This window comes from Bufo bufo, chromosome 5 (genome assembly GCF_905171765.1).
Source record: "Bufo bufo chromosome 5, aBufBuf1.1, whole genome shotgun sequence".
NCBI classification, from domain to species: Eukaryota; Metazoa; Chordata; class Amphibia; order Anura; family Bufonidae; genus Bufo; species Bufo bufo.
The window spans coordinates 439,380,221-439,392,547 of NC_053393.1; the positions used below are offsets into that span (position 1 = coordinate 439,380,221).

The 12,327-nt window shown below is 43.0% G+C and overlaps 1 protein-coding gene across 1 annotated transcript in view; it reads right to left on the minus strand.

Moving 5' to 3' along the window:
- The window catches only part of GALNT15 (polypeptide N-acetylgalactosaminyltransferase 15), a 59,238-nt gene extending 54,417 nt beyond the window's left edge, over positions 1-4,821 (minus strand). Inside the window, exons 1-2 of the mRNA XM_040433545.1 lie at positions 3,892-4,821; positions 2,679-2,845 (exon numbers count right to left, since the gene is read on the minus strand). Coding sequence (XP_040289479.1) covers positions 2,679-2,845; positions 3,892-4,358 — 634 coding nt within the window. The 5' untranslated portion in view covers positions 4,359-4,821. The remainder of the gene's footprint in view (positions 1-2,678; positions 2,846-3,891) is intronic.
- Positions 4,822-12,327: the final 7,506 nt, after the last annotated feature.

Consider the following 12,327-nt stretch of genomic DNA (forward strand, 5'->3'; position numbering starts at 1 on the left):
TACACATAGAGAACCTTTTATGACATCCCATTGTTAATCCATAGGCATTACTAATATTACTACTTTGGTCCCCCTTTTGCAGCTAAAACATCTTACACTCTAGTATAAAGACTTTCAGAATGATTTTGAAGTGTGTCTGTGGGAATATTTGTCCATTCATCCAGAAGAGCACTTGTGAGGTCAGGCACTCATATTGGACAAGAGGGTCTGGCTCCCAATCTCCATTCTAGTTCATTCCAAAGGTGTTGGATGGGGTTGAGGTCAGGGCTGTGTGGGCCAGTCAAGTTCTTCCACGCCAAACTCACCCAACAATGTCTTTATGGACCTTGCTCTGAGCTTTGGGGCACATTCATGCTGGGACACAGTTGGAGGCATACAATTGTCCCAACTGTCTTGGAATGCTGATTTCCCTTCACTAGAACTAAGGGTTCTAGACCAATCCCTGAAATAAAATCCCACAGTATTATCCCTCCTCTACCAAACTTTGCAGTCAGGCAGGTAACATACTTCTGCCATTCGCCAAACCCAGACTTATCCATCAGACAGCCAGATACAGGAGTGTGGTTTGTCACTCCACAGAACACATCACCACTGCTCCAGTGAAGGCATGCTTTACACCTCTCTATCTGAGAGTTGACATTTTGTTGGGTGATGTAAGGCTTGCAAATAATTGCTTAGTCATGGAAACTCATGCCGTAAGGCGTCTAGTGCACAATTTTTGTGCTGATGTTAAGGCCAGAGGAGGTTTGGACTCTGCAGTTACGGGGTCAGCAGAGTATTGATGACTTTTATGTACTATGTGATTTAGCACTCAGTGGCCACGCGTTGCAACTTTACGTGGTCTCCACTTTGTGGCTGAGTTGCTGTGGTTCCTAAACACTTCTGCTTTACAATAATACCACTCACAGCTGATCATGCAATATCTAGGAGAGAAGAAATTTCAGAAATGACTTGTTGCAGTGGTGACATCCTATTACAGTACCACACTGGAATTCAGTGAGCTCTTTAGAACACGCATTCATTCACACATTCGTACGGGCAGACTACCTGGCTAGGTGCTGAATTTTATATACTTGTTAAAATAGGACTGAATGAAACACCTGAATTCAATGATTAAGAGGTGTGTTCCAAAACGTTTGTCATATAGTATATATCTCTATAGATGCTAGCATCAACAATGGGTCACATCTGAGGAACATGGTGGTAGTGGGGGCTAAAATCAAAAATTTGCCTGGAACCCATAGGACTCTAGATAAGCCCCTGCGTTGCACCAACTTAACAGCTCCATGAGCGTTAGAGTAAAATATGCTACATGAGGGTATGTGTCCTTTTTTCTCTCTGATGCTCATATATCATTCTGATCCATTTAAGAGAAATGTACTGATTCTGCTGAGTCCTAGAGCAAGTCACATCTTCTCAGTCACATACGTATTCTCAGATATCTAACCCACCAGAATAACTTAAAGGGGTTATCCGATATCTAAAATATCTCCCCCACCCCAATGACTGGGCCTCTTGTATGGATTATACTTACCTGCTCTGGATCCCTCCACGGCCGCCGCTGCATCTCCCCGTTGCTAGGATCAAAACACTCGGCGACTGGGGGAACAGCCAATAGCAGGCCACGACAGTGACCAGCCTCAAGGGAGCTGCTATTGGCTGCTCCCCCCCCGTCGCCTGATGTTTTGACCCAAGCGACGGGGGGATGCAGCAGCGGCCGTGCAGGGATTCAGAGCGACGTGGGTGCAGGGAAGCAGGTAATTATTATCCGTACATGGGCCCCAGGCATTGGGGGGGTATTTTAGATATTGTATAATAACTCCTTTAATATCAAATGTGGCCTGCTTCATACCAGAACTTCTGCAAATAAGAATATTACACAAATCTGTACTCCTAGTCAGTTCTTGAAAACATACAGTACCTAAACTTTTATTTTTTTTATTTCATAATTCAATATTATAGGTGAAAATAGTGAACTCTATCATTTATTTTATTAAAGAAATGTGCCTGTTTCTGCATTTATTCCCCCCCGCCTCAACACTGTTTACTGTCTTTGAATTGACTGATGAAATCCGTATACAGAAGTCCACATACAGGCAGAGAGCAGAGAGAGAGATCAGATTCTGCGGCCGCATCTAGTGAGTGATTTATCTCTCCCCAGAGTTAGATGATATTTCACCTGATAATCGAGCTCTGGGTTTAGATAAATCACTCACTAGATGCTGCAGCTGCTTCTGATCTCCCTGCTTCAGTAGCTCGTCCTCCTCCTCCCCTTTCCATAGACTTCCATGGGCTGTGTACAGAGTTGATCTGTCAATTTACAGACAGTGATCAGTGCAGAGAGGAGAGAAATCATAGTTCACCATAGTTCACCATTTTCACTCTTGAATAACATATTGAATTATGAAATAAAAAAAGTTGTGGTACACTTTAGGAGTTTTGCTTGGTTCTAAAGATGTCATGCTAGTAAATGGCCGGGTCAGTGCGCAACATCAAAAACTATGTTTGACTCGAAGTTATAAATCTAGTAATAGTATTAGTGATGAGACTTCACAGAAGAATCTTGTGAATGAAAAAAAGGATCTTAATCACTGGTTTCAGGAATCATTTCATTGGTACCATGTTTAAGAAATGATTAAGCGGTAAGAATGTAGGCTTAACAGAACCTTTGGGGTTACCTTGGTGACTTAGGTCATCCACAAGGATTATTTCCTTCAGGATCTTTCTCGGAGAGTTGTCTAGCACGCTGTGAACAGTTCTTAGTAGTGTAGACCATGCTGCATTATGAAAAGTGATGATAACACTAGTGGTAGGAAGATTCTCATTGTAAATTTGCTTGAGACATCTGTTTAGGCAGAAAAGATTTTTTTAAAATAAATCATTTCTATGCTGACATCTACAATATATAAAAATTGCCAATATTAAAATATATGGACAGCACCCTTCCCCCTAATATTATAGATATAATAACACTTATGGAAACAAATCACAATACAAAGAAGACAAAAGGCGGCCATATAAAAAATTACAATAAATCTTTGTAGTATGATGATACTGGCAAATGCTTTTCTTACTACAGAATACCTGTTGTGTCGATTTGCAAAAGTATTTGCTATCTCAGCCTGAAATCAGGAATACTTACCTGCATCTAACACATTTTCGAAAACCTGTATTTCATCCTACTCTTGTATCAACAGTTTTGAAACACATCCCAAAGGCTCACAACAATATGAATGCAGTTACCATCCAGGTAAACAACCCTGAAATGCATACATTAGCTTTATAATGGGCAAGAGTTAATTTAAAGGGTATCTCCATCCATGTGGTTTATGTATTGATATTTGATAATTTACATATAAATACAGCATGTAAGCACTAAGGGGGCACTAAGGGGGCTATAGTATTATATGGTAGGCACTAAGGGTGCTACACTAATGTAAGGGGATGCCAATGGAGAAGCACAATTGTAATGGGCGGGGAAGTGAGCAACATTTTTGTGAGGAGTCACTAAAGGGGCATTCTGTTGTCTGAGGGCACAAAGAGGGCACTCTACTATGTGGTGGCACTATAGGGACTCGGCAGGATTGGCCATGTATAGATAGGCATGAGGCAGAGTTAGAGGTGTGGCTTAATGGAAAGAACATGTACATCCTTTGGCTTTTCAAAAGTTGGGAGGTATGGGTACGGTATGACCCCATTCAGAGCTTTTATGGAGTTCAAAACTTATGGAACCCATTATTATGTTTTTAGCATAAAAAGCCCTTGTTGTACAAAGAACATATACTAGTTGTAGGTTGAGGCAACCTGTCTCTAGCAGTTGTGATACTATAAGGGCCTGATCTATATAAAATGTCTTGATATTACCTCAAAATCTATTTTTCCAGTACTCACAGTGAATGTCGACCTTCAGGTATCGTCCTGCGTAAAGAGACTTTCTGACTGCCTTCCGCCTCAAACCCGTGCGTGTTCTTTGCTTGTTCAGTTTGCTCAATGTTAGTAAGTACATCATTTCCATTCTTCCTCTTGTGCTGCTTCACTATCCTGTACATGTTTTTCCTGACCTTGTCAAAGCTTCTTCTGCTTCCAGACATCCCAATAGCTATAAGTTCCTCATCCCTGAGAGAAGAAAGCGGAGACAAAACCTCCACCTTATTTGTTTCCTCAACAGGCTCCAGCAATGATCCAACACCTGCCCATCCTGGTCCCCCACCACCATGCTGGTTAAGGTAGATGGAATTGTCCTCACTCTGGACTTCTGGATCTAGCATAGCCACCATGACTAGCAGCAAAACTAATGCCAACATAAGAACCAGTATCTGCAACTGGCACAGCAGTGATCTGCACCTCTTCCTCAACATGTTTCTTGTTGTACAGTAAGGCACACACCGTCATGGTATTTGCAATTATCTTCATTCCAGATCTTTTTCCCTCACATGTATTTTCCCACACACAGGTCTGTCTTCCCCCTTTGCATTCCACTTGCACGTTCCTTCTTTGTATATTTTCTCTTCTTTTTTTCCCCCACTCTTTAGATAAATTCCTTCCAGTCAGTGTAAAAAAATATATAGGATCAACAAACAAGTAACAGTAGTCCCAGGGATTTCTTCAGGATTATACATCTACAGTGGAATTCCACATTAGCAAAATAGAATATTCCATATTCTCTCAATATCATCTTCTTAAAGGAAGTGAGCAATTCCATTCCCTAATGGTATTATCATTTTCTCCTAGCCTCTCATAGGGACAGCAGCCCAGATGTGTGATCTCCGCTCTGCTGTGATACTGCACTCAGCTCTGATGAACAGATGTAAATAGGCAGCCACTGCCTCCCTCCACACACAACTACTCCGCTTCCAGACACTCCTAGTCACTGCATTCTGGTCCTAACGCCCACTATGTTTCCTGGGTTCTGCCCTCCCGAGAACATACTCTGCAATAACATTCAGAACTTGTAGTAAACAGTGTGTAACCTCATGGACGGGATGTAGCTGCCAAAACGATAAAAACCCATATAACTCTACAACAGCTAGTACAGACAATAGTCCCAGCTAAAAATGCGGAAGTGAGATGCATTTAGACACAGTAGTATATATGTGCTCTGTTAATGCTGAACTAACAAAGCACATAGAGTACTCGCACTTTGTAATCTCTGATCCCAAATACAGGAACAGCGTACCCATAAACACATAGCAATCAAAGATATAGTAGTACCGTGTTTCCCCGAAAATAAGACACTGTCTTATATTTATTTTTCCTCAAAAAAAACACACTATGGCTTATTTATCAGGGATCCAGTGAGAACTGGGTCCAATCTGCACACTGATGCTGAGGAGACTTTTACTTTCACTTTCTCCCTCAGCTTGCTGCGCACAGAACGACCGGGACCTGACAGGGAGCCGACCGTGTTGATGGGACTGCCCGCAACTCTCCCGTCACCTACAGATGTGGGGCAGATGAGACAGCACCTGCAGCGGCTGTTACAATGAGAAGGGCTGCCCGCGTCTTCTTCTTTACCCCTCTGTGCCGGTACATAGCTACGCCCATCACTATGGCTTATTTTCGGGGTATGTCTTATATTGAGCATATAAGCCCCAACCCTGCTGCTACGGCTTATTTTATGGGTATGTCTTATTTTCGGGGAAACACGGGACATGTGAGAGATAAACAATATATAACAAGGACTGAGTCGGTAATTCAAACTTCCGACTCCCTAGTACTACATTTTTCACAGCTCCAACCAAGACCCCAACTCGTACATAAATGGCTCATGTATAATAATTAGCATTAACAAAATGGTGACATCAGTCTTCATCAGCATCATGTGAATAATCAAGCTACTTTTATAGAACATAAAATATATTTGTTGAAATATAATTTCTGAACAAAAAAAAGTTTCTAAAGGCTGGTTTCACATCACTTTTTTTGCCTCTGTTTGACCTATAAGTTACAAAAAAAAAAGGATACAAAAACGCAGCACACCACGTTCTTGTATCCTGCAAAGTCCGGTAAAAAACGTATACTTTTTTTTCCAATGGAACTCTATGGTGAACGGATACCGTTGTATGTCATCCGTCTGAGGCATCCGTTTAACGTATACATTTTTTGTATATGTTAAAAGGATGGGAAAAACGTGATGTGAACCCACCCTAAATTGTAAATATTCATCCTCTTTCCTCCTGTGGTCTTCAGAGGAGCAACTTCACTACTGAGCATGTGCAGCACAGATTCATTTTAACCTCCTTCTGTTCAGTGCTGTACTATTATGTTGCTCAGTGCAGAGAGTTAATGCTCAGCACCATAATAGTACAGAGCTGTGATGGCGTGGTCTCAGAAGTTGTGTCCGCATCATCACTTGTGGTTATACAGCTGGCACACTGCTCTCACTGCTGGGATCAGAGATAACTTTGATCCTGGCAGTTAAATCTCATGGCCAATACTGTCCCTAGAATCTAAGTGATGATAAGCGGGGCTTCCTCTCTCATTCCATCGGCCCCTCTCAATGCAATCTCAGGTTGCCGAGGGGTTGCTATGGCACTCAGATTTCCTAATAATGGCTCACAGGCACCTATATGGCCCTGTCTTTGGTAGGGCCAAATAATGCATCGTCAGTTTTCCAGTAACTGACAAAATATTCAATACTACAGTAGTATTGCTGTCTTTTAATATGAGCGGTCAGGGGATCACATGTTCAAGTCCCTGAGTGGGACATAGAAGAAAAGAAGGCCAATGTGCTCATGGGAACTTACTACTGGTTTATTCACAGGCAGAATATAAAGACACCAGTAATTTGTGTTAGCTTTCTGACCACAGAAAAAACATTCTTCTATTTGTAGAAATGCTATAGCTTAGTAATAAGTGCTCAGTCTTGGATGTAAACATCCTAAGTTCAAATCCCAGGAGAGATGTATTAAAATTATTTTTTCAGTTTTCAGGCCTTACTATATATTTGAAACCTATAATATCATTATATTACATACCTAAGACCTATTACGGGTTTATTCACAGGCACAATATATGATTATAAATAAACCAGCAATATTTATTAGCTTTTTAAGCATAAAAAACATTGGGACACATTTATTAAGACCAGGGTTTTAGACGCCGGTCCTATTAAACCCCTTTTCTGGCGGTGGATTGCCAAAGTTATGTAGAAGCTTCATTGCTGTCTTACATCTAGAACATTTTTCACGCCTAAAACAGGCGTAGAAAATGATGAATAAGACAGGTCTACCGTCCCGTCCCCTTCCTCGCCCACGCCACCCCCCCCTTTTTTAGACCTGGTGTGAGAAGGAAAGAAGTCTCAGATTCTGTCGCAACATGGCATGGGAAAGAATCTGTGCCAGATATGTGTCGCAAAAGTGGCGTATATCTGTTTGTAAATGACCCCAATTATTCTCAATATGATAAAGATGTAGGGGGTCCTTTATCAAACTGGTGTAAAGTAGAACTGGCTTAGTTGCCCATAGCAACCAATCAGATTCCTGCTTTCATTTTCCAAAGGAGCTGAAAGGTGGATTCTGATTGGTTGCTATGGCCAAATAAGCCAGTTCTACTTTACACTAGTTTTATAAATGACCCCCATAGACTTTTATTATGGGTTAAATGTAGAAGAAAAAATATATCTGAAGAAAAAAAAAAGTCTCTCCTAAGATTTAAAGAGGACCTTTCACCGATTATTACACTATGAACTAACTATACAGACATGTAGAGCGGCGCCCGGGGATCTCACTGCACTTACTATTACCCCTGGGCGCCGCTCCGTTCTCCTGCTATGTCCTCCGGTATCTCCGCTCACTAAGTTATAGTAGGCGGAGATTCCAGTCACTAAGTTATGGTAGGCGGAGTCTGCCCTTGTTCTGCTCTAGCGCTGGCCAATCGCAGCGCAGAGCTCACAGCCTGGGAGGTTATTTTCTCCCAGGCTGTGAGCTCTGCAATGCGATTGGCCAGCGCTACAGAAGAACAAGGGCAGACTCCGCCTACCATAACTTAGTGAACGGAGATACCGGAGGACATAGCAGGAGAACGGAGCGGCGCCCAGGGATAATAGTAAGTGCAGTGAGATCCCCGGGCGCCGCTCTCCATGTCTGTATAGTCAGTTCATAGTGTAATAATCGGTGAACGGTCCTCTTTAAATCTGAGATCGCTACATGCAAAACTGTGCACTTATCACTAAGCTATAGCCCTTTCACATAGAGAAAGGGCTTTTCTACGCTTAGAAGCTAACTCATATTACTGGTGTCTTTATAATCATATGATCTGCCTGTGAATAAAGCAGTCATATGTACTGTATATTAGCTAGGCTTGAGCGAATCGAGTTGATTCGTTCAAACACTTCGTTTAAAATGCTGTTTCCATACAGCATTAAATTGTATTGGCTCCGTGGAGAAAAACTTTGTCTCGGCTGAAGTTGTGCGAGACTTTAGTAAATACGAATCCGAAGTGGGCTTTGTTACCAAGGTACCAGCCAGTACCGAACCTGACTTTGGATTCCTATTTTAAAATGTTATTAAATAAGCAGATAGCAATACTGAAGTCATTTACCGAAGTCTTGCTCAACATCGGCCGAGACAAAGTTTTCCTAAGAGGAGCCAATACATTTTATTTGTATGGAAACAGCATTTCAATTGAAGTTTTTGAGTGAATTGACTTAGAATCTATGATCCGAAGCTCGATTTGCTCAAGCCTAAAATTAGCTTTCTGAGCAGATCTCAATGTGGTAAAGCTATAGTACAGTGCATATCATACAGTCAAATCCATAAATATTGGGACATCGACACAATTGTAACATTTCTGGCTCTATACACCACCACAATGGATTTGAAATGAAACGAACAAGATGTGATTTAATTGCAGACTGTCAGCTTTAATTTGAGGGTATTTACATCCAAATCAGGTGAATGGTGTAGGAATTACAACAGTTTGCATATGTGCCTCCCACTTGTTAAGAGACCAAAAGTAATGGGACAGAACAATAATCATAAATCAAACTTTCACTTTTTAATACTTGGTTGCAAATCCTTTGCAGTCAATTACAGCCTGAAGTCTGGAATGCATAGACATCACTAGACGCTGGGTTTCATCCCTGGTGATGCTCTGCCAGGCCTCTACTGCAACTGTCTTTAGTTCCTGCTTGTTCTTGGGGCATTTTCCCTTCAGTTTTGTCTTCAGCAAGTGAAATGCATGCTCAATCGGATTCAGGTCAGGTGATTGACTTGGCAATTGCATAACATTCCACTTCTTTCCCTTAAAAAACTCTTTGGTTGCTTTTGCAGTATGCTTTGGGTTATTGTCCATCTGCACTGTGAGGCGCCGTCCAATCAGTTCTGAAGCATTTGGCTGAATATGAGCAGATAATATTGCCCAAAACACTTCAGAATTCATCCTGCTGCTTTTGTCAGCAGTCACATCATCAATAAATACAAGAGAACCAGTTCCATTGGCAGCCATACATGCCCACGCATGCAGGGCCGCTGATAGAAATCATGGGGCCCCGTACAGCATACATGACGGGGCCCCCTTCAGCTCCACCCCCTGATCCCTCCTTCAGCCACACCCCTGGCCCCGCCCTTGGCCCCTCCCCAGACGCCGCCTTCTGTAAGCCCTGTAAGGCTTCATTCAGACGTCCGGATGCGTTTTGCGGATCCGATCCATCTATCAGTGGATCCGTAAAAATCATGCGGACGTCTGAATGGAGCTTTACAGGGGGTTGATCAATGACAGGGGGGTAATCAATGACAGGGGGGTGATCAGGGAGTCTATATGGGGTGATCACCACAGTCATTGATCACGCCCCTGTAAGGCTTCATTCAGACGTCCGGATGCGTTTTGCGGATCCGATCCATCTATCAGTGGATCCGTAAAAATCATGCGGACGTCTGAATGGAGCTTTACAGGGGGTTGATCAATGACAGGGGGGTAATCAATGACAGGGGGGTGATCAGGGAGTCTATATGGGGTGATCACCACAGTCATTGATCACGCCCCTGTAAGGCTTCATTCAGACGTCCGGATGCGTTTTGCGGATCCGATCCATCTATCAGTGGATCCGTAAAAATCATGCGGACATCTGAATGGAGCTTTACAGGGGGGTGATCAATGACAGGGGGGTAATCAATGACAGGGGGGTGATCAGGGAGTCTATATGGGGTGATCAGGGGCTAATAAGGGGTTAATAAGTGACGGGGGGGGGTGTAGTGTAGTGGTGCTTGGTGCTACTTTACAGAGCTACCTGTGTCCTCTGGTGGTCGATCCAAACAAAGGGGACCACCAGAGGACCAGGTAGCAGGTATATTAGACGCTGTTATCAAAACAGCGTCTAATATACCTGTTAGGGGTTAAAAAAAACACATCTCCAGCCTGCCAGCGAACGATCGCCGCTGGCAGGCTGGAGATCAACTCTCTTACCTTCCGTTCCTGTGAGCGCGCGCGCCTGTGTGCGCGCGTTCACAGGAAATCCCGGCTCACGCGAGATGACGCGTATATGCGTCGCTGAGCGCAGGGCTGCCACCTCCGGAATGCGAATCTGCGTACAGCGGTCCGGAGGTGGTTAATTGGTTATGTCGAGGCTGCCCGGGCCCCCCTGCCAGCCGGGCCCGGTACAACTGGGCCAGCTGTACTGGCCTATCAGCGGCCCTGCACGCATGACACTACCACCACCATGCTTCACTGATGAGGTGGTATGCTTAGGATCATGAGCAGTTCCTTTCCTTCTCCATACTCTTCTCTTCCCATCACTCTGGTACAAGTTGATCTTGGTCTCATCTGTCCATAGGATGTTGTTCCAGAACTGTGAAGGCTTTTTTAGATGTCGTTTGGCAAACTCTAATCTGGCCTTCCTGTTTTTGAGGCTCACCAATGGTTTACATCTTGTGGTGAACCCTCTGTATTCACTCTGGTGAAGTCTTCTCTTGATTGTTGACTTTGACACACATACACGTACCTCCTGGAGAGTGTTCTTGATCTGGCCAACTGTTGTGAAGGGTCTTTTCTTCACCAGGGAAATAATTCTTTGGTCATCCACCACAGTTGTTTTCCGTGGGTCTTTTAGTGTTGCTGAGCTCACCTTCTTTTTAAGAATGTTCCAAACAGTTGTTTTGGCCACGCCTAATATTTTTGCTATCTCTCTGATGGGTTTGTTTAGTTTTTTCAGCCTAATGATGGCTTGCTTCACTGATAGTGACAGCTCTTTGGATCTCATCTTGAGAGTTGACAGCAACAGATTACAAATGCAAATAGCACACTTGAAATGAACTCTGGACCTTTTATCTGCTCATTGTAATTGGGATAATGAGGGAATAACACACACCTGGCCATGGAACAGCTGAGAAACCAATTGTCCCAATACTTTTGATCCCTTAACAAGTGGGAGACAAATATGCAAACTGTTGTAATTCCTACACCGTTCACCTGATTTGGATGTAAATACCCTCAAATTGAAGCTGACAGTCTTCAGTTAAATCACATCTTGTTCGTTTCATTTCAAATACATTGTGGTGGTGTATAGAGTCAAAAATGTTAGAATTGTGTCGATGTCCCAATATTTATGGACCTGACTGTATGTAGATTCTAGAGCACAGCTCTTCCCTCAGTATGCTGATGTCTAGCCCTGTCAATCAAGGGGAGGTTGGAGTGTGTAGAGCATAGGAGGTGTTACAAAGAAGTGTTCCAAGGATTCAGCCCACCCCTTGGTGCTCAAACTTGCTTGTTTGCATATGAATAAAAACGCAAATATCTCAGCAGCTGTATAGCATACAGACATACATGCTTTAATAGAGCTGATCATTCTGACAGTTCACCACTCCTGACATGCCTGTTTTAATAGCTTCATGCATTCCCCATGTAATAACAATTCTGGAGCATCTATTCTTATGACTGTATGTTCTGCCATTCCTGTATTATTTCTACTAGAAGTTATTAATGAAGTACTAGCAGTCTGCAGTAAGGGTACAGAGGGGCGGTAACAAGTTGGGGGTGTGTACCTGCACAGTCTGAAAATGGCAGCATTGATTGGATAGATTGAGACTGTGCAGGTATACGCCCCCAACTGGTTACCACCCCTCTGTACCCTTACTGCAGACTGCTAGTAATTCATTTATAACTTCTAGTAGAAATAATAAAGGAATGGCACAACATAGAGACATACGAATAGATGTTCCAGAATTCTTATTACATGAGGAATGCATGTAGCTATTTAAACAGGCATGTCAGGAGTGGTGTAATGTCCTCTTTAAGCTGGCCATAGACATTAGATGTGTATTGGCCATCCCACAAATTTCGTCAGGTGTGGATAAATATCTAATGTGAATGGTGGCCTCCCTACACATGATA